The 16,893-nt window shown below is 60.3% G+C and overlaps 1 protein-coding gene across 4 annotated transcripts in view; it reads right to left on the bottom strand.

Annotated features, from left to right (window-relative positions):
* Positions 1-2,129: 2,129 nt before the first annotated feature.
* The window catches only part of LOC122494586 (BTG3 associated nuclear protein), a 114,060-nt gene continuing 99,296 nt past the window's right edge, over positions 2,130-16,893 (bottom strand). For all 4 annotated transcript variants that reach the window (XM_043599848.1, XM_043599850.1, XM_043599847.1 and 1 more), the window contains 2 exons: positions 6,703-6,846; positions 2,130-2,766 (listed from right to left, as the gene is read on the bottom strand). In XM_043599848.1, the coding sequence (XP_043455783.1) occupies positions 2,695-2,766; positions 6,703-6,846 (216 nt within the window). In that variant the 3' untranslated portion in view covers positions 2,130-2,694. The remainder of the gene's footprint in view (positions 2,767-6,702; positions 6,847-16,893) is intronic.

Below are 16,893 nucleotides of genomic sequence, written 5' to 3'. Positions count from 1 at the left end.
TGTTCAGATACCCCACGCCTAACACTTCCTCTATACTGCGTTTCTTAAAAATGTTTGTCAAGGATATTAAGCCTGGCATCTTAAAACCGTACGGGATCTTGATCCTTTGTCTCCAGGGCAATAAAAAGGGGCTTTAAAAGTTTAGCTCCTTCCTGCCTGTCCCAACTTACAAGGCAATTTTCTCCAGTATTTTATCGTGTTTGAAAATTTCAATGTCAGACGGTTTTAGGCAGGGCACTTAGACATTACCTGTGTTCATTACCGTGTGTGCCTCCTCCTGGGTCTACATTCTTGCTCTTGAAGAAAATTCCTTGCAATTTCCTTTATGGGAGGGATCATCTGTAGGTAATACCTTCATTTTGTTTATGAGAGGTTTTTGAAATGCCATCCAATTCTTTAATGGCTTTGAGATACAGTTGATATGCCAAAAATTTCACCCTTTTACGTGTATATTTCAGTGACTTTTGGTGTATTTGCAGAGCTGGGCCAACATCACCACTGAATTCCAAAACCTTCTCGCCACCCCACACAAAAGCCCGCCCCCACGAGCGGTCACGGCCCATCTCTCCCCTCCGTGGCCCCTGCGCCCAGCGATCTGCTTCTGCTGCCTCTGCCGACTGGCCTGTTCGAAACGGTTCACAGAAACGGGGGCCTGTGATGTGTGGCCTACTGTGTCTGGCTTCTTTCACTCAGGAGGACGTTTTTGAGGCTCGCCTGTGTTATAACCCATGTCCGACCCTCATTCCTTTTTATGGCCAAATAAAATTCATCTTGTGTGTGGCCAGGTCACATTCAGCTTACCCACTCAGCTGCCGAGAGACACGTGGCCGTCTCCACTGTTGGGCCGTGAGCAATGACACCACGGCGACCATTTGTGAACATGTTTTTACGTGTGGCCGTGTGCTTTCAATTCTCTCGGGTGTACGAATGCCGTACCCCTGCACGGACACGCCGGGACCGATGGCGACTGTCCCCAGTATCCCTGAACAACATTCAGTTTTAGTGAACGCTCAATTTGGCGTCGAGAAGTTCTTTCTCTCAGTGCCCTGCTGGCAGCAGCCTGTGCTCCCGACTTCCAGTGGGCGTGGAGAGGTGGCCCATGCTGCTGCTGGGAGCCACCCCACCGCGGGGGGAATGTCCTTTCTCTCCGGCTGCCTTCAGAGTGAACTCTGCCTTTAACGATGTGTGGGCGTGCAAGCATTAGCTTCCTTTTACTTCTCCTTGGGATCTGCTCTGTGTCCGGAATCCTGTAAACGTCATCTTTCTCCCCTAACCTCCATCCGCAATTGCAGCGCATAAACGGGATCTTCCTCCAGCCTTGTGGAGCCAGTCCTCTCTCCCGTTCCCATCTGCGGGAGGATGACCCTTCCCAGGGACTGTCCTCACCCCCCACGGTGCTCTGCTCGTCCCTGGAGGGTGGATGGAGGCGTGGCACGCGGAGGCACCGCCCCACTCCCGGGAGCTGCTGCCTGAGCCCGCCTTCACCCCTTAGCAGGCGCTGGTCTAAACTACCCGGCGCAGCAACCCCCAACGGGGTGGTGTGGGAGATACCAACTGTTTGAGATGACAACTTGGAGCGCGCCCGAGTAGGTGAACACAACTTCCTGATGGGAATCTCCCGGAGCCGCCAGGGTAACTGCCAGAACAGAGGGGACCGAGCGGCCCAGACACTGCCGGGGACACGTCATGCAAAGCACCTCTGGGACTTCTGTTTTGGAACTATCTTTCTTCTTGAGATATAGACGCTAAAGCATGCTTCTTTGGGTGTGAGTTTCCCTAAGGATCCCCAGAGCTGTAACTCCGTACAGCGGGAGAGGCCCGTGTCATTCACCAGCACAGTCTGCCTGCGGAAACTCCCCCAATACCAAGACAGGCTCACGCTGTCCCAAGGGGCACCCGTGTTAGAGAGGGGGCGTGCCATGGCGCGGTGCTTGGCATCTGGGGAAGCCATTCCCGGGCCCCATTACACCGGACTGCAAGAAACAGCCACGACCCTTTCTTTGACAAGGACCCTGCCTCCAGCGTCAGCACGGCTGAAAGGGCCTATCGGGTGACTTCCCAAGCACCCGCCAGGAATGAGGCCAGCCTCAGGGTGAACCACCTCTCAAGAGGAAAGGATACAAAGCTGCTGTGGTCATAAATACATTTTATTTCATTAGAAATGCATAATTAACAGTTCTGAGAGCATTTCCCCCTAGAAAAGTAGGTAAGCAATATTTCCATCAAAATCGTTAGTTGTCTTCTGCAAATACCTATTTTCGTTACACTGAACAGAGCACACAGCAAAAGGCTTCTGCTACTCCATTTTTTTTCAATTTTCTTTTTTGTTATAAACACCATAGCAAATTAAAAAAGCTGTTTGAACAGAGAAAAATATCGTAGTTCTTGATTTTCCGCACGTACTCGATGCAACGCACGCTGTGCCTCCCCACTCTTCTCTAGACGCCGACAGTGGGACAAAAAGTAAGGGTCTTCCGGCAGGGGCAGCGGCCGTTACTGTCACCTTGTATGCATTGGGACACCCTCCCCGGCGGGTGAGGCTTTCAGATGCACTCGAACAGAGCACGTGCAGTCACCTCCGTGCAAAGCCATGGGACCAGGGCGCGTGGAGAACAGGGTGGCTGGCCGGGGCCGGCGCCGAGCACGGCAGCGGCTCTGTCTTAGGTTCTGTTGTGGGTGGGTGGCCCGGCCCGCCTACTGGATCTGGATCGCTCCATGCTCAAGCTGCATTTCCGGCTGCAGGGTGGGCTGCAGGGTCTCAGCCGTCTGCAAGAGGGGAGAGAGGAGGGCTTTCTATAAAAGTACCCACCAACGCAAGTCCGGGTCACATCCAGGTCACTCACAGGTCACAGAACACCAATGGCTCTCGCGCACGGAACAAACACACACAACAGGGCTAGGGAGGGCCAAGAGTCGTAGGTTCACCGCTCTGGGAGAAGACTCTCCCAGGGGCCGTGGCCCCTCTTTACCCACCGACCCTCCCCACACGTGCTCTGTGGCCCAACGAGGTTCTGTGCTAATTTCCCGGTCCCACCCCTGCGCATCACTGGGGAATGCCTTTGGAGTACTTAACCCGTCCTATTTACCTAGAATTTCGGTCACCATTTTGCCTTCTTATAAAAACTGCCCCAACGTTCCAGAAAACGTTTCAGGGGCAGTCACCTTTCTCTCCTTAACGAGAGAAGTTCTAATCAATGATCTACAGATATTAAAAGGACCTTAAATGCATATTCACAGTTTTAAGATAAAGGGAAAAATACGACTTGGAGTAAGTCACCAATCATCCAGTTAAATCATCCCGAACAAGCCCCGAAACAGAGAATAACTGGGTTTTTTTCTTCAGGCTCCCCTACACCTTTGGCCAAAGGCAACGTCACAAAGATCGGACCCTCAGAGGTGGGTTTCCGGCTGCCCTGGGAGGAAACTTGGTTGCAGAGGCCAGGCATGCGGGTGTGAAGGAAGAAAGAGGCAGACAGCCACGATGCTGGCGGGCAGGAGCCCCCTGCAGCTCTTACCGCAGACTTAAGGCTTCAGTTTTGAAATCTGAATATCAAATGACATTGCACGCGGTGCATCCTGAAAGCGGGAGGGGCCCTTGCAGTGGAAGGACGTGGCACAGGCATGAGCCACACGGCCCATGGAGCCCAGGACTGAGGGCGGGCAAGAACGGCCAGAGCATGAACCTGCGAGGCACAGCGGAGGTGACCACACATCTCTGGGAAATTTCTGGGAAAGTGGACTCAGCCGTGTTGGCGGCTGCAGGCAGAGGGGGCAGGGTGGGTTACAGGCCGGGCAGAGAGGCCCCTGTGGGAGCGAGAGTCCCTCCCCATCCTTGAAAAACCAGAAAGGCAGCTTTGGACCCAGGTGCACAGAAGGCGGAGCACAGATGAGGTGGGGACCTGCCTGGGATTCAGGGACACCCACGCTCTGAGGAGGACCCCTCCCTTCTCCTGTGTCCTCAAAACGCAGCACTAGACCTGTGTCTTGGGCAGGAAACGTAGAGAAAGGGCTCCAAGCAGACGAGTCAGAACTTTCAAGACGTTTGAGGGAAAGGAGGCAGCAGGGAGCCCTGGGCACCCACACAGGTGAGAACTCGGGCACCTGCCTGGGCACAGGCAATCACTGCCCTTCCTACTGGCCGCTCCATGGGGCCAGTGCCCTGGCCTCCTGCCCAAGAGAAGCCCATCCTCTCAGGAGCTAGACGGCTCTTACAGCCCCTGGGGGGCTCCTGGGGGACTCTCATCTCTTCCAGGAGCGAGTTCGGGTATGTGACCCTGTTCTGATGGGCAAACCCGAACCGAGAGGAAACCTACAGGAGTGGAGGCCTTGGTGCCGATGAAGAAACAGGAGCCCTTTCCCTCTGCAGATGTGGTCGCGTCTGTGTGAGGCACCAGCGGGGCCACGGAAGGTGAGGGGACAGGAGCAGCGGGCTCCGGGGACATGCGTGGGGGGCCGGGCCTGGGGCCACCCTGCTGCCGTGTAACCCACTGACTATTCAAGCCCATGCCGAGTGGGGTCTGCTACAGGGAAAACACCCCAGTGGGTGCAAACCTCATTCTCTGGCCTGTTCTTATACAGACGCGCTAAGTGGGCCCTGAGACCGGCCAGGCAGGAATGTGGACCAAGAACACAGACAGGAAGCCCAGGGCGGCGAAGAGCGAAGATGGACACGGCCTCCCTCCACTCTGAAATGTGTCAAATGACCGCGGACCCGGGCCGGTGAGACAGCTCGGCACACGGCATCCCCGGGCTGTGGCGCACGCCGTGTGACCCTCCTGCAACTGCTGGGCAGCGGGGAGGAGAACCGCCTTCATGCAATGACCCCGCTTACGACCACATGGGGCATCACACGAGCCACCCGGCGTGGGACAAGGAGGGCCTGCAGAGGGGCTCTCTCTTCCAGGACAAGTTAATGCTCAAACCACCGAAATGGGCCAGCCAGAGAGAATGCCACCTCATCCCCCAACGCCGTGGGCTCCCGGTCACACCCAACCCTTCTTGGTTCACGTCCAGGGTGGGGTGGGCCGCTGCGGTCACCGCTGCACAAAAGCCACACCGGAGGTGAACTAAGCGCCCGGGCTGCGGTGGCCCCTCACGTGGGAGTGGCCGGGGTAGCCTGGCGGGTGGTGGGGACCGAGAGGCGGAGAGGCGGCGCCTTCTCCAGGAATCGCGTTTGCCAGCTGGGGCCTCGCCGCGCATTAGGAGGTAAAAAACCGAAGTCTCCCGGGAGCGCCTAGTCCACCCGGCCGGCCACCCGATCACGAGGTCGCCCCGAGCACCCCGGCTGGCCCCACTGAACTCCATTCCTCGGCAACCACCTCACGAGGCTGCAAGGAAAGCAGAGAAGAATTTTCCTTCCTGCCGAGAGCTGAGCACACGCACAGCACCGGCACGGGGCCCGAGCGGAGCGCGAGAGGGGAGAGGGCTGCGTGGAAACCCGGGGCCTCGGTTCCGGGCGTCAGAGGCCCGTGGCATCGAGACACACACCGCTCCCCAGTGCCGGGATGCAGGAGTACAGGAGCGGGCCCAGAGGACGGCAGGGTGTACGAGAAGGCCGGCAGGAGCCGACCGGCCAACGCTCGGGGCAGACGGGAGTCCTGCGTCAGAGGTGGTCTCGGCCTGGGCTCGGCAGGAAGGCCGCGAGGTTTCAGAACACGGGCCACCCGCGGCCTGAGCTTTGTGCCAGCGACCCCCGCGGTCCGGGGACCCATCCTAGGTTACTCTCACAAACACACAGTCGCCCCATCGGATCGAGAGCATGCCGTCCCCTCGAGGAGGCCTCCAGTGGGCTCTCGGCCCTAGCGTGGGGGGCCGGGCCTGGCTCCCCAGACCCAGGAGATCCGAGGAAAGGTCATTCACGGTGTTCATCCGGCCAAGCGCACTCACCAGGGGGCAGCTCTACAAACGTGTCAAATCCCCAAGCAGCAGCCCCCTTATCTGACATCTCGGGACGTGTCCAGACCGTTTCCTGTGCTTCTAGGAGAGCGCGGAGACGAGTGGTTTCTGGGACGGGAGGTGGGGGCCGGGGAGCCAGCGCTCAGCCCATCAGACGGTGCGTGGAGTACACACAAACTGAGCAGAGGGAACCCTGGGCCCCAACGCCCGTGTGGCTCCCAGAGAGGCCTTCGGCTGCCACGCAGGAGGCGCCCAGGCGGGAGGCTGGAAACCAGGCCAGACGGGGCCCCTCAGGACCGAGTGAAGCGCCATCCTGCATTTGTGCCACAGAGAAGAGCCACTGGGGACAAGGACCCACAACCCGCCCCTGGGAAAGGGTCAAGGCCGAGCCACAAAGGCCACAAAGGCAGAGCCTGTTGTCTGCATGAGTGCTGACCTCTGGGCCCTGCCACTCTCAGAGCAGCAGCGAGACCTCGGGTAAACAGGGACCCTCTTGTCCTGCAGTCCCCGGGAGCTGGCCCCGTGGGGTCAAGAGGCACAACCGGACTCTGGCCCCTGATCTTACAGATGAACACCTGGCGGCACGTGGGCCGGGAACCAAGCCCTCGCCTTCACTGCTTCGGGCACTTACAAAAACTACTGTCCACGTCGGTGCCCGTGTCCAAGTCACGTGCCTTTCCGTGACAACGGACCTTGCTCGCGGGGGCACATCAGAAGGAGAAACGCCCAGGCTGTGCTCATCAGAGCTGCAGAAGCCCCGGGACCTATCCCGACAGGGTGTGTGCTTCCACGAGGGGTGGGACCCACCTGAGCTGCAGCGGTGTGGTCAGTCACCGGAGCCAGCTGGACGTACTGGACCTGGATGTCGCTGCCCTGGAGAGGTGAGCCGTCCACCCCCGCGGCAGCAGGGTCGGAAGAGGCCACGGCTATCAGCTGGGCCCCCTGCAGCACCTGGAGAGACAAAGCAGACCCCGTCAGCACGGACACCGGAGCCACTCTGCCGTGACCACGTGAACCACGGGGCACGGGCCCAGGACCACGCCGCGGGGCCCGTCTGTCTCGTGAATGACCCCGGAATGACATCCCACCGGCAACCCAGCGCCTGTACGGCGCGAGTGTGAGCGTTGGGCGTGCGCGGCGTGACCGACTTGTGCAACGCGTGCAAGTGACTCCCTCAAGCAGCCACACGCTGGACACGAGTGAGCTCAGGGACGGGGCCGAGGGTGCCGGGAGAGGGGCAAGGAGGCAGAGGGTCGTGGGACAGAGGCAGGAGCCCCGGACACCTCCCAGAAACCACTGCTCTTTGAGGTTCTCGGGGGCAGAGCCTGAAGGCAGCCTGGAGGGGACAGAAAACGGCGGCACGTCCTCGACCCGCATCCGCCGGGAGCCCCCAGAGTGCTCAAGAGCCAGGCACACAAAGAAACGGGGCAGCGGACGCCCGCGGTTATGAAGCAAAGCGGAGACGTGCCTGAGTCAGGGACCGCACGCCTGCGGGCGGTGCGGAGAGGGGCTCAGGGTGAGGAGCTGCCATCCGGAGGGAGGTCTGAGACACTGATGGAGGGGAATCCCCGGGGGACAGGAGGCCCCGAGTCCCCGGGACACCCACTGTGGGCCGTGCCGACAGGAGGGGGCAGATGAGGCCCCGGGGGATGGGCTCTGGGTGACCCCACCACTCGTGAGCGACCCCACCCCCAGGCCCAATTCCCACCCCACCCCCCCACAACAGCTGGGCAGGTGGGCCACCGCCTCGCTGCCCCACAGGCCGGACGGGGAGGTAGGGGTGAGGGCATCCGTGGCTTTGCATTCACGAGGGAGCTGCCGTGAACCGTGCGTGTTTGTACCGGGGGTCGTATCCCACCCCCCTTCAAACAATGCGTCCACGGGATCACGGATGCTTGCCGGAGGTCCACAGTAGGGCGGGAATGACCGTGCCTCCCGACCGGTCCGACTGCCTCCCGCACCAGCGGTCAGAGCTGAGGAAGAGGGCGAGGGCACTGAGAGAGAGGAAGGGGCTGCTCAGCCCGGGAGAGGCGGGCTCGGATACAGATCTCCAGCAGTCTGTATAAAAACAGTCCGTGGTTTATAAACGGCACTGTAGTTTTTGACGAGCAAAAGTTCTATTTCTGTAACGATGCGTCTGCCGCTGGAAAAACACAGATGAGTTCAACTCTCAGAAAAGAAGACGGCAGACGGCTCTCAACCACCCCTCCTCGTGTGTCTTCAGAAACCACTTGCGGGCAGTGTCGTGTTCTAATACCAGCCAGCTGTGCCAGGAAGATGAACCCCCCAGATCCTAACCCTAACCCTAACCTAACCCTAACCACGTCCTAGATGTGGCAGAAGCACCTGCAGGCAGGACAAAGGCGAGGACACGGAGACAGGGAGTGTCCTGCGGCAACAGGTGGGCCCCACGTCACACACCACGTTTCCCAGCTGCGGAGGGGCAGAGAGGGGCCAACCGCTGGCCTGGAGGACGGGGGACGGGGGACGAGGACGGGCCACCCGCCGAGGGTGCGGCAGGCCTGGAGGCTGGGGCAGACAGGAAACGATTCGCCCCTGGGGCCTCCGGGAGGAGCCAGCCCCGTGACAGTGTGACGGCAACCCCGTGAGCCCACACTGGGCTTGTGACGTCCAGACCATGAGAGAATAAGCCTCCGGCGTGAGCCTGCAGGCGTGTGCTCACCGGTCACCGCAGCCACAGGACACTCGCACGACACGGTGGCCTCTCCTCGGCCGTCTCCTTCCAAGGAGCTGGCCTCCCACTTCCAAGGGCTGACCCAACAACGACGACGGCTCCTCTTCCACCATAATCATGAGCCATTTGTACCAACGAGTGTTTGAAAGAAGGGTTTGAAAAAACCAGAGAAAACCAAAGACCCCGTAGCATTCACGTTTTCTCTTCCCGAGACTTACTCTCCACCAGATTGCTCACGGTCAGAGAGAGGACCCGGTCCTGCTGAGCTCCGTACCTCCACCCCCCACGTGGCAGGGGTGGCCCCCACTCCCTCTCCTCTAACTGGCGGAGTCACGCGAACAGGTGTGTGGCTCAGGGGAGGGCTCGCACAGGGGCGGCAACTCGGCCTCACGACGGCTAGACCAGAAGGGGGAAAAGACGAAAAGCACTTGGTGGTAAGTTCTCAAAGCCGCACAGACATTTACGGTGTCCTCGGTGCCCTTCGGTGGGGGGAGAAGACGGGAGGAGGGGCCGGAGCGGGGGACCCGTGCAGCGAAGCCAGCCCCACTTAGCATGGTTTTGCTGCACCCCAGACTGAACTTAAAGACCACACAACATTTTGAAACCCGGGAGCTAAAGCACGAGGTAACGCAGTCACCACCGCGCGATACAAAAGATCCCTGAATATGCCGGTTTAGGGTCAGACCGCAACTATGTTTTCATGAAAGCCGCGCAGTCGTGGGGCCGTTTCCGGGCGAGGCTCCGTCTGACTCTGGCTCTGGCCGTGAGCCACCACCCCTTCGATGGAGGGCAGGTTACGGTTTCCTGAGGGCGAACTGTTCCCTGTCAGCACTGCCAACGAGGTGACTTTTCACACGAGCCACACGACTGAGTAAATCGCAAGAACCGGAACGTCAGAAACCGCAGCATCGAACGCGCTTCCTGATGGTATCGAAGGAGGCACATCCCCAGCCTGGCTGGCGAGTGAAAGGAAAGACAGGAAAACGTTTCCACCTGAGACTCCATTCCCAACACCACACCTCCTCAACGTGCCCGCACTGGTGGCTCCTGACGGCCGAGTCGGGAATGAGTCCGAGTCGACGCGCACAGGACTGGTGGGAAAGGCCTTCCGGGCACTTAGCGCCCTGCCCTTGCTCACCGCGGGGACCTCGAAGCCAAGGGCTGGGGACGTGGCCGGAAGGGGGCGCCGCGCTGCCCCAGGAGAAAGGGAGGCGGCAAGAGCCCCGCAGGGGGACAACTTCTCGGGGGACCACAGGGGACGGAAAGGCTGCTGGGGGGCTGCGTCAGGAGCCGGGCTGGCTGCGGAGAAAGCTGTGCGGGGAGGCTCCACCGAGACCCGGATCACAGAGCGTCTTCCAGGCCGGCTTCACGCACGCCGACCTCCAGCAGCCCCGGGTGGGGACAGCGCCCCCGGGACCCGGGACCCAGGCCCCCGCCCCGGCCTGGCCTTGCTCACCGGCTTCCCTTGCAGCTACACTCGGCTCCTCGAAGGGCACGTCCCCCACCACGGGCTGACCTCCACACACATCGGCACCCTGGCCGGGGCTGTGCCACGGGCAGAGACATTGCCACACAGAAGCGATCTGCGACACTTTTCAGGTAGTCCTCAAAATTTGGAAAAGCTCTCTTAAGGGGAGGTTGAGGGAGAAAACACACGGGGGGGAAGGGGCGGGCAAGAGACTGCTCTGCCCGTGGGGAGCTCCCTCCCAAGCCCAGCCAGCCGGCCTCTCAGGGCTTCCTTGTCACACCACGGTCCGGCAGACAGACGTGGGGGCCTCGTCTCACCCGGGGCCACAAAACAGCATCCGCGACCTGGACCTACACGGCAGTCTGTTCTCGCCCTGAAGGGAGGACGGAGGAGGAGAAGGTCTAGAAGGTCGGACCGGAGGACGGCCAAGTTACAGATCACCGGTTTCCCAGGCATCGGAACACGTTTATTAAGAGCAGGCTCGAAAGAACCTCCGCGAGCTTGTGCACCGAGGGCAGCTCACGACCACTGACCGGCCGGCACCCCTGTGGGACGAGGAGGGAAACCCACCGACCGGCGAGTTTATCAGTCTGCCCTTCACCTAGCGCCGTTTGCCGACCAAAGACTGAGCTGCACTAACCGAGCGGGGCTTGGGACAGGACCCCTCCTTTCCAGGCCACAGTCAGGGCAGAGAAAGGTGTCGGTGACCAGCGCAAGGCAGGCCGGGACCAGGGCATACAGAGAGGCACAGAGACAGCGGTTAAGAGGAGAGGGCCCGGCAGGTGGCGCCCCACAGGGCCTCGGGGAGGCTCTCAGCAGGAGCCACTCACAAGGAGGCCAGCGGGCAGGGGACGGTCCACTCTGTCACGTGCCCCCGCCGCAGCTGTGATTTACTAGGATAACACACTTCACGTGAAGCGGGTGAAAGCAAAAACACTACAGAAATCAATCACACAAGAATCTCATTTGCCTGCCATGGTTTGAGAGCAGCTCAAAGCTCCAGCAGCCGCCTGAAACACACAGCAGGCGGAGACACGATGTGTACGTTTGGACCTGCTTTCAAACTGGTGAGGAATAAAGCCTAGTTACGTCAAATCGAAAATACAGAGCAGCAAAAATGAGGTCACGTGCCACTGTCGCACGGATCACGGCGCCCCACCACGAACCCACCGCAAGCGCGCAGCCCATCCTTGCCCTGTTGGGGGGCGAGAGCCCAGCACCGCCGCCTCCCTCTTGCCCTAGAATGAGCGGGACGTCTCCGATGGTGAGCTCCCGGCTCCTTCCCACCTTGGTGTTTGTGGCCTTTTCCAACAGGGTCGGGAATGTAGAAAAATCTAACAGGAATGCAGTGAGCTCCCAGGCCAGCAGCCAAAAGCATCCCTCCAGGCTTCCTGCGGCTGACCTGGGAGCACCCCGCGGCCACCCCGCGGAGAACGCACGCACCTGCCGCCTTCCCAGCCTCACGGACAGGGCTTCCCCGCACAGTAGTGAGACAGGCCCGTCACTGGCAGACGAGGGACCATTAATGGCATAGGGGATGCGTCTGAAGCAGCCTACGGAGGGACTCCTGGATCCAAGAGCACCGGATTTCGGAGGGCACCCATCCGGTTTCCCTCTATATGGTGCCAACTGTGAGACTGTTTAATGCTCAAATGAAATAATACAAAACAGCTACAAACCTAAAATAAACTCAAGAAGTCCAAGAACTTTTCAGTAATGTTTAGATACAAAATTCCAAATCCAAGCTGGAATGTGCTCAGATGAAACAAAACAAAACCTAAGACCCACTTCTGACTAATTAAGTGTGTGTGGCCAGGAACAAAGATGAGGCCAGGAAATCCAAAGGTGTCTTGGAACGCAAGGTCGCTTACTTGTTTTTGTCGTTCATTTTGGCATCCGACTTGTTAAGGAAACAGACTCAGGGAGAGCAATCTTTTCAAATCTAAATGTGAAGGCAAGAAGTAGCTTCCCGGTGACAGGAAAACAAGGAGCTGAGAACCAGGTCCGTCAGCCTGTCCCAAGGATGTCCCCAAGCACCACCGGCCAGGAGGTCCGCCAGCCCCACATCTTTCTCGTACGTTTGCACAGCAAACGCCAGAAACAAATGATCATCCTTAAGCCTTTAAACCCCTGACGGGAACACTCCTGTTTCCCAGGCTCCGTTTTGAGTGCTTTCGTGAACCGAGTCGCCGTGAGCAGACGGTCAGAAATGAGCACCGACAGAAGGGAGTCACGGGCAGACGCAGAACACCGCTCCTCCGGGGTCACTCCTCAGACCTGCAGAGAAAGCTCCTCGGAGGCCTGCGGGCCGGAGGGCCCCAGGGGCCGGCGTCCGGACCCCGCTCACGTAAGGACGCTAGGCGGCAGGCAGCAATAAAGAGTCTGTGCCGCCTGCTCTGCGGCTTGTTCCGGCATCGGAGCCCAAACCTCCAACGCATTCTGGGGAGAAAGCAAAGCAAAACCCAAAGAAACACAGTAAAGCAGAGAAGGACGTCTGGAGACACTTGGCACACGTCCCCCGTCGCTCCAGATAGGACAGCATTCCTGGGAACAAACCTTAACCACGTGTCTTACAACCTCCTAGTAGACTGGGGCGGGGTGGGGGGTGGGGACTGGGGAGGGTAATGATTCAAAGTCAAGTGCAAAGACCTCCAGTTTTCCCCGTGGGTCCCAGGCCCCTGGCTTCTAGAAGGGGCGCACGGGGTGGACGGGGAGCAGGCGACACAGAAGACAGTTCCGTGGATCTCGTGACTCGTCAACCCGGCGCAGCGACGGTCACACCCACTCGGGAAAGGGAGGGGTGCCTGGGGGCACCCGGCCCGCCAACCTGCACACTCTGCGACCGTGACGAGCTGAAGCGGCAGCCACGGCCACGCACGCTGCTTCTGCTCCCGCTCCCGCGGCTCTGGTCGCTTCGCTGATTTAGAAACTCACTGCACGGAACAAGCAAAGTTCTCGCTGTGCTCACCGTGTGGCCAGAGGAAGAACTAGAAGGAGCGATGCCACCTTCCTACTGGGCTCAATTCCGTGGGAAGCGTCTGTGAGCATCTGTGTCTCAGGGGAGATGCAAATGCCGACTAACACCTGCCAGCTCCGGGGAAGCCAGAGATGGCACAGGGAGGGTGCGGCCCGCAGGCTCTGGAGGGAAAGACGAGACCCGGACGGGTGCCTGTCACAGGCGCACGTGCGTCCGCAGGGAGACGCGAACAGTCTGTCACGGAGGAGGCACACACACAAGCTGCCCGCTAACGCGCGCCTGCACGTGCCTCACACCGGGTGCCGCGGCCCCAGTCGGCACGGCGTCTTCGTTCTGCGCAAAGCAAGGTTCAGAAACGGCTCTCTCTGCTGAGCCAGGGTTACTGCACACCAAGCAGAGAACGTCCAGGGACGGACACCTCGCCCCCGTCCGGCCCCGACCCCACAGCCCGGTCCCAAAGCACACCCTGACTTCCGGCACCGGGAGGCACATGCAAAATGGCCCCCGCCACACGTCCCCGCGTGTTCCCCGAAGGACGGCCACGCGCACACGGCGGGCAGGCCCAGGCCGCTCCCCAAGGCCCCGCCGCAACCGGCACGTCACCGCACGCCGGCACCTCACAGCGGCTTGCTCCGCGGCCCGGACCTCCGGTCGCTACACACCTCGAGGGCACGTGGGTCCGAGAAGAGACGCGGCGGGTCCATCTGTGTCCCCCAAAAGGAACGTCCACATCCTGAGCTCCAGTACCTGTAAGGGGGACCTGTAAACGTGGAGGCGCCTGGGCGGCTCAGTCGGTTAGGTGTCTGACTTCAGCTTGGGTCACGATCTCAGGTTCGTGGGATCGAGCCCCACACGTGGCCCTGATGGCGTGCTGATAGCGTGGAGCCTGCTTGGGATGCTCTCCTCCCCTCTCTCTCTGCCCCTCCCCTGCGCACGCTCTCTCTCAAAATAAAAAAACTTTAAAAAGCGAGTAAATAAAACGTGGACCCAGGATCCGGGAGGATGAGATTAAGCTATAAGCAGAAGTCACATGGGAGTCGGGCGGGCCCCAATCCAAAAGTACCCATCCTCCTAAGAAGAGAGACATTTGGACCACGGGGGAAGAAGGGTGCCACGTGACCACAGAGGAGGAGGTGGAGGGATGTGGCCGCAGCCCAGGGATGCCTGGAACCCCCAGGAGCGGCAGGCAAGATGCCCCCCTGAGCTTCCAGAAGGAACGCAGCCCCAATGAATAGTAGACCTCAGGCCGCCCGATTGTGAGAGAGCACACTGCTGTCTAAACCACGCAGTGGGGGGCACTGATCGCGGGGTGGTAGCTCGGGAACAGACTCCCGACCTTCAGACCCTCGGCTGGATCACAGTAACCCCATGCCCAGGGCCGCCCGGTCAAGTCTCCGGTTGACGGAGCTCAGGCCCCTTCCTTCCAGAGAAAGTGCCGATGGCTCTTCTCTTGTCCCCCACCCTTGCCGGGCGCTCACACGCAGGGCCTCCGGGTGGCTCGGGGGGCAGCCTTCTCCCCGGCCCTCCCACAGGGCCAACCCACAGGCTTCTCCCCACTGGCAGAGCCGGGGGCCCCCGAGCGTGCAGACAGGCACGGGGGTCTGGGCGGGCCACGGACACGGCCGGCGCACGGGAGATGCCACTGGCCGAGGCACACGGGCGAGACGACGGCAGGGCCGGGCTGCGGACAAGACCAGCTGGACGCCGGCGGGACTCTGAAGCTGCTCACGTTGCTTAAGGGCAATCGTGAGAAACCCGGCAAAATCAAGACAAAACAAGCGATGGTCTCTTAAACAGTCACGTTCCAATTTTCCATTAGGAACCGGCCCGTTCTGGACCTAGCTCTCGTTACCCTGTTAACCTGCAGAAGAGGCACCTCCCCCCATGTGCTGAGGGCATGCTCCTCCCAGAACCAGCACAGGGCGAACACTCGACCCTGCTCCCTCCTGGGCCTGAGCCCTCCCCCAGGACACTGGGGGCAGCGTCTGAGAACTCCAGGGTGAAGAAGTGAGGTACGGGAGGATTACTGTCTGCTCACAAGCGAGCGTCCGAGGACAAGCAGCCACAAACCCCCAGAGATCCGTCACAATGTCCCAAATCCTTTCCGGGAATAGACCAGGTGCTATGGGATGAGTGTTTGTGTCCCACCCCAAATCCCTATGTCGAAGCCACGACTTCTCGTGTGACGGTGTCCGGAGATCAGGTCAGGCGGGTGAAACCCCGAGACGTGATTAGTGCCCTTCTAGGAGGGGGAGACCTCCGTACGCGTGTGCCAAGGAAGGCGGTGCGACCCTCGGACAGAGGCTCCTGATGTGAGACCAACAGCCTCCGGGCCTGTGAGACATCAGGGTCTGTGGCAGTAGTCAGAGCCGCCCACGGGCAGACAGAGGCAGACAGCGGGCAGACCTCCCCTTCCTCCCAGGGACGCGGGAAAGATGCCCTCAGGAGACGGAATTTTAAGAACTGTCCAATCCCCAGAAGACCAGCCGGGTGAGAGGGCAGCCAAGGCGCTGCGGGTGAGTTCAGAGACGGCTGTGAAAGAAAACACCCACCAGTGGACCCACGGGCACCTCTGATACATCAGCCTTGGGTTCGAGACCCACCGGGGCTGATTTTCCAGGACTTTTAAACGGAAGGAACGTCACAGACACGCACCGTGCTCTTCGATGTTCCTCAAAGACCTCGCCCACACGCATCTCAAGTTCCACTTAGGAAAAACCCCTCCGACAAGACCCTGAATCCCAACTCCAGGAAGAAGGTCTCTCCGAGCACAGTGACCACGGGTGTCACAGAGCGTTTGTCTCGGCCCTCTGATGTGCGACACCTCGTTTCTGGCCTCCGGGGTTCAGAAAGTGGACAACGAAAGACAGGCAAGGACACGGGCCTTTTCGTCGTGGCCCAGGGTCTGCAGGGTCGACCTTGAACAACTCAGCAGGAGCAGGGACCTGCATCCTGGCCCACCCGCGCCCTCCCGGGACCACGATCATCTGCAGGACGCTGACACGGAACAGCCCGGTGGAGGGGACACCTGAGGTGAGGCGAACGGACACCAGGCGTCAGACGCAGCGCAAATGTGTTACCTTCCAGCGTAGAGCATTTCTCCCCGCTTTCTCCAAGTCAAATACCACCCAAATAGCAGCTTCACACTTGGCCGGGGGCGGGCTGCCTCTGCAGAGGAGAGTGCGGACGCTCAGGAGGAGCGAGGGCACATCCTACTTGACCACGTGCTCCTCCACCATGCACAGCACGGGCTGAGTTCGCGGCACCACCGTGCCCTGGAGACGGAAAACCACCACAGATAACCGGATGGCAAGGAGAACTTCCTCCGGAGGGGAGTCCACGCAGCGGAAGCCGTGCCCTGGTTGAGGGCGCGGCTGGGCCGCGGCCCAGGGCGGATCAGCAGAGGGAGGCGTGGAGCTTGGGCTCCTTCCCCCGGCACCTGTGCGCTGGCCAAACCCACGCGGAGCCACAGGAGAGCAGCCACTAACCAGGGACGTCAGCGTCCTGCCCGGCCCCAGCGTGTCCTCTCCCGAGGATGTCCTGCACGCTGCCCATAGCTATCGGATCACATAGGTAACATTTCGGTCATCAGAAGAGCCCCCGTCAATCATCACTCAGCCTAAAGGTGAGCGGGCCCATCAGAGCCAGTGAGTTTGCGCCAAGGCGGCAGGGCCGGCGGGGGGCCCCAGCCTGAGTCCGCAGCGCGGGCATTTGGCACGGAGGTCACCCTGCTTGTCACCATCAGCTGCACTCTGCCAGGGAGGAAGCAGAGCCTCCGAGGCTAACTTCTGTCTCAGCACCGCAGGCCAGCAGAAACACGAGCAAACAGAAGCAGCTCAGAGCACAGCTCCGCCGACT

The sequence above is a fragment of the Prionailurus bengalensis genome, chromosome E2 (genome assembly GCF_016509475.1).
Source record: "Prionailurus bengalensis isolate Pbe53 chromosome E2, Fcat_Pben_1.1_paternal_pri, whole genome shotgun sequence".
Lineage (NCBI taxonomy): Eukaryota > Metazoa > Chordata > Mammalia > Carnivora > Felidae > Prionailurus > Prionailurus bengalensis.
Note: the sequence above shows the minus strand (reverse complement) of the source record. Positions and strands in the feature narration are given on the sequence as shown.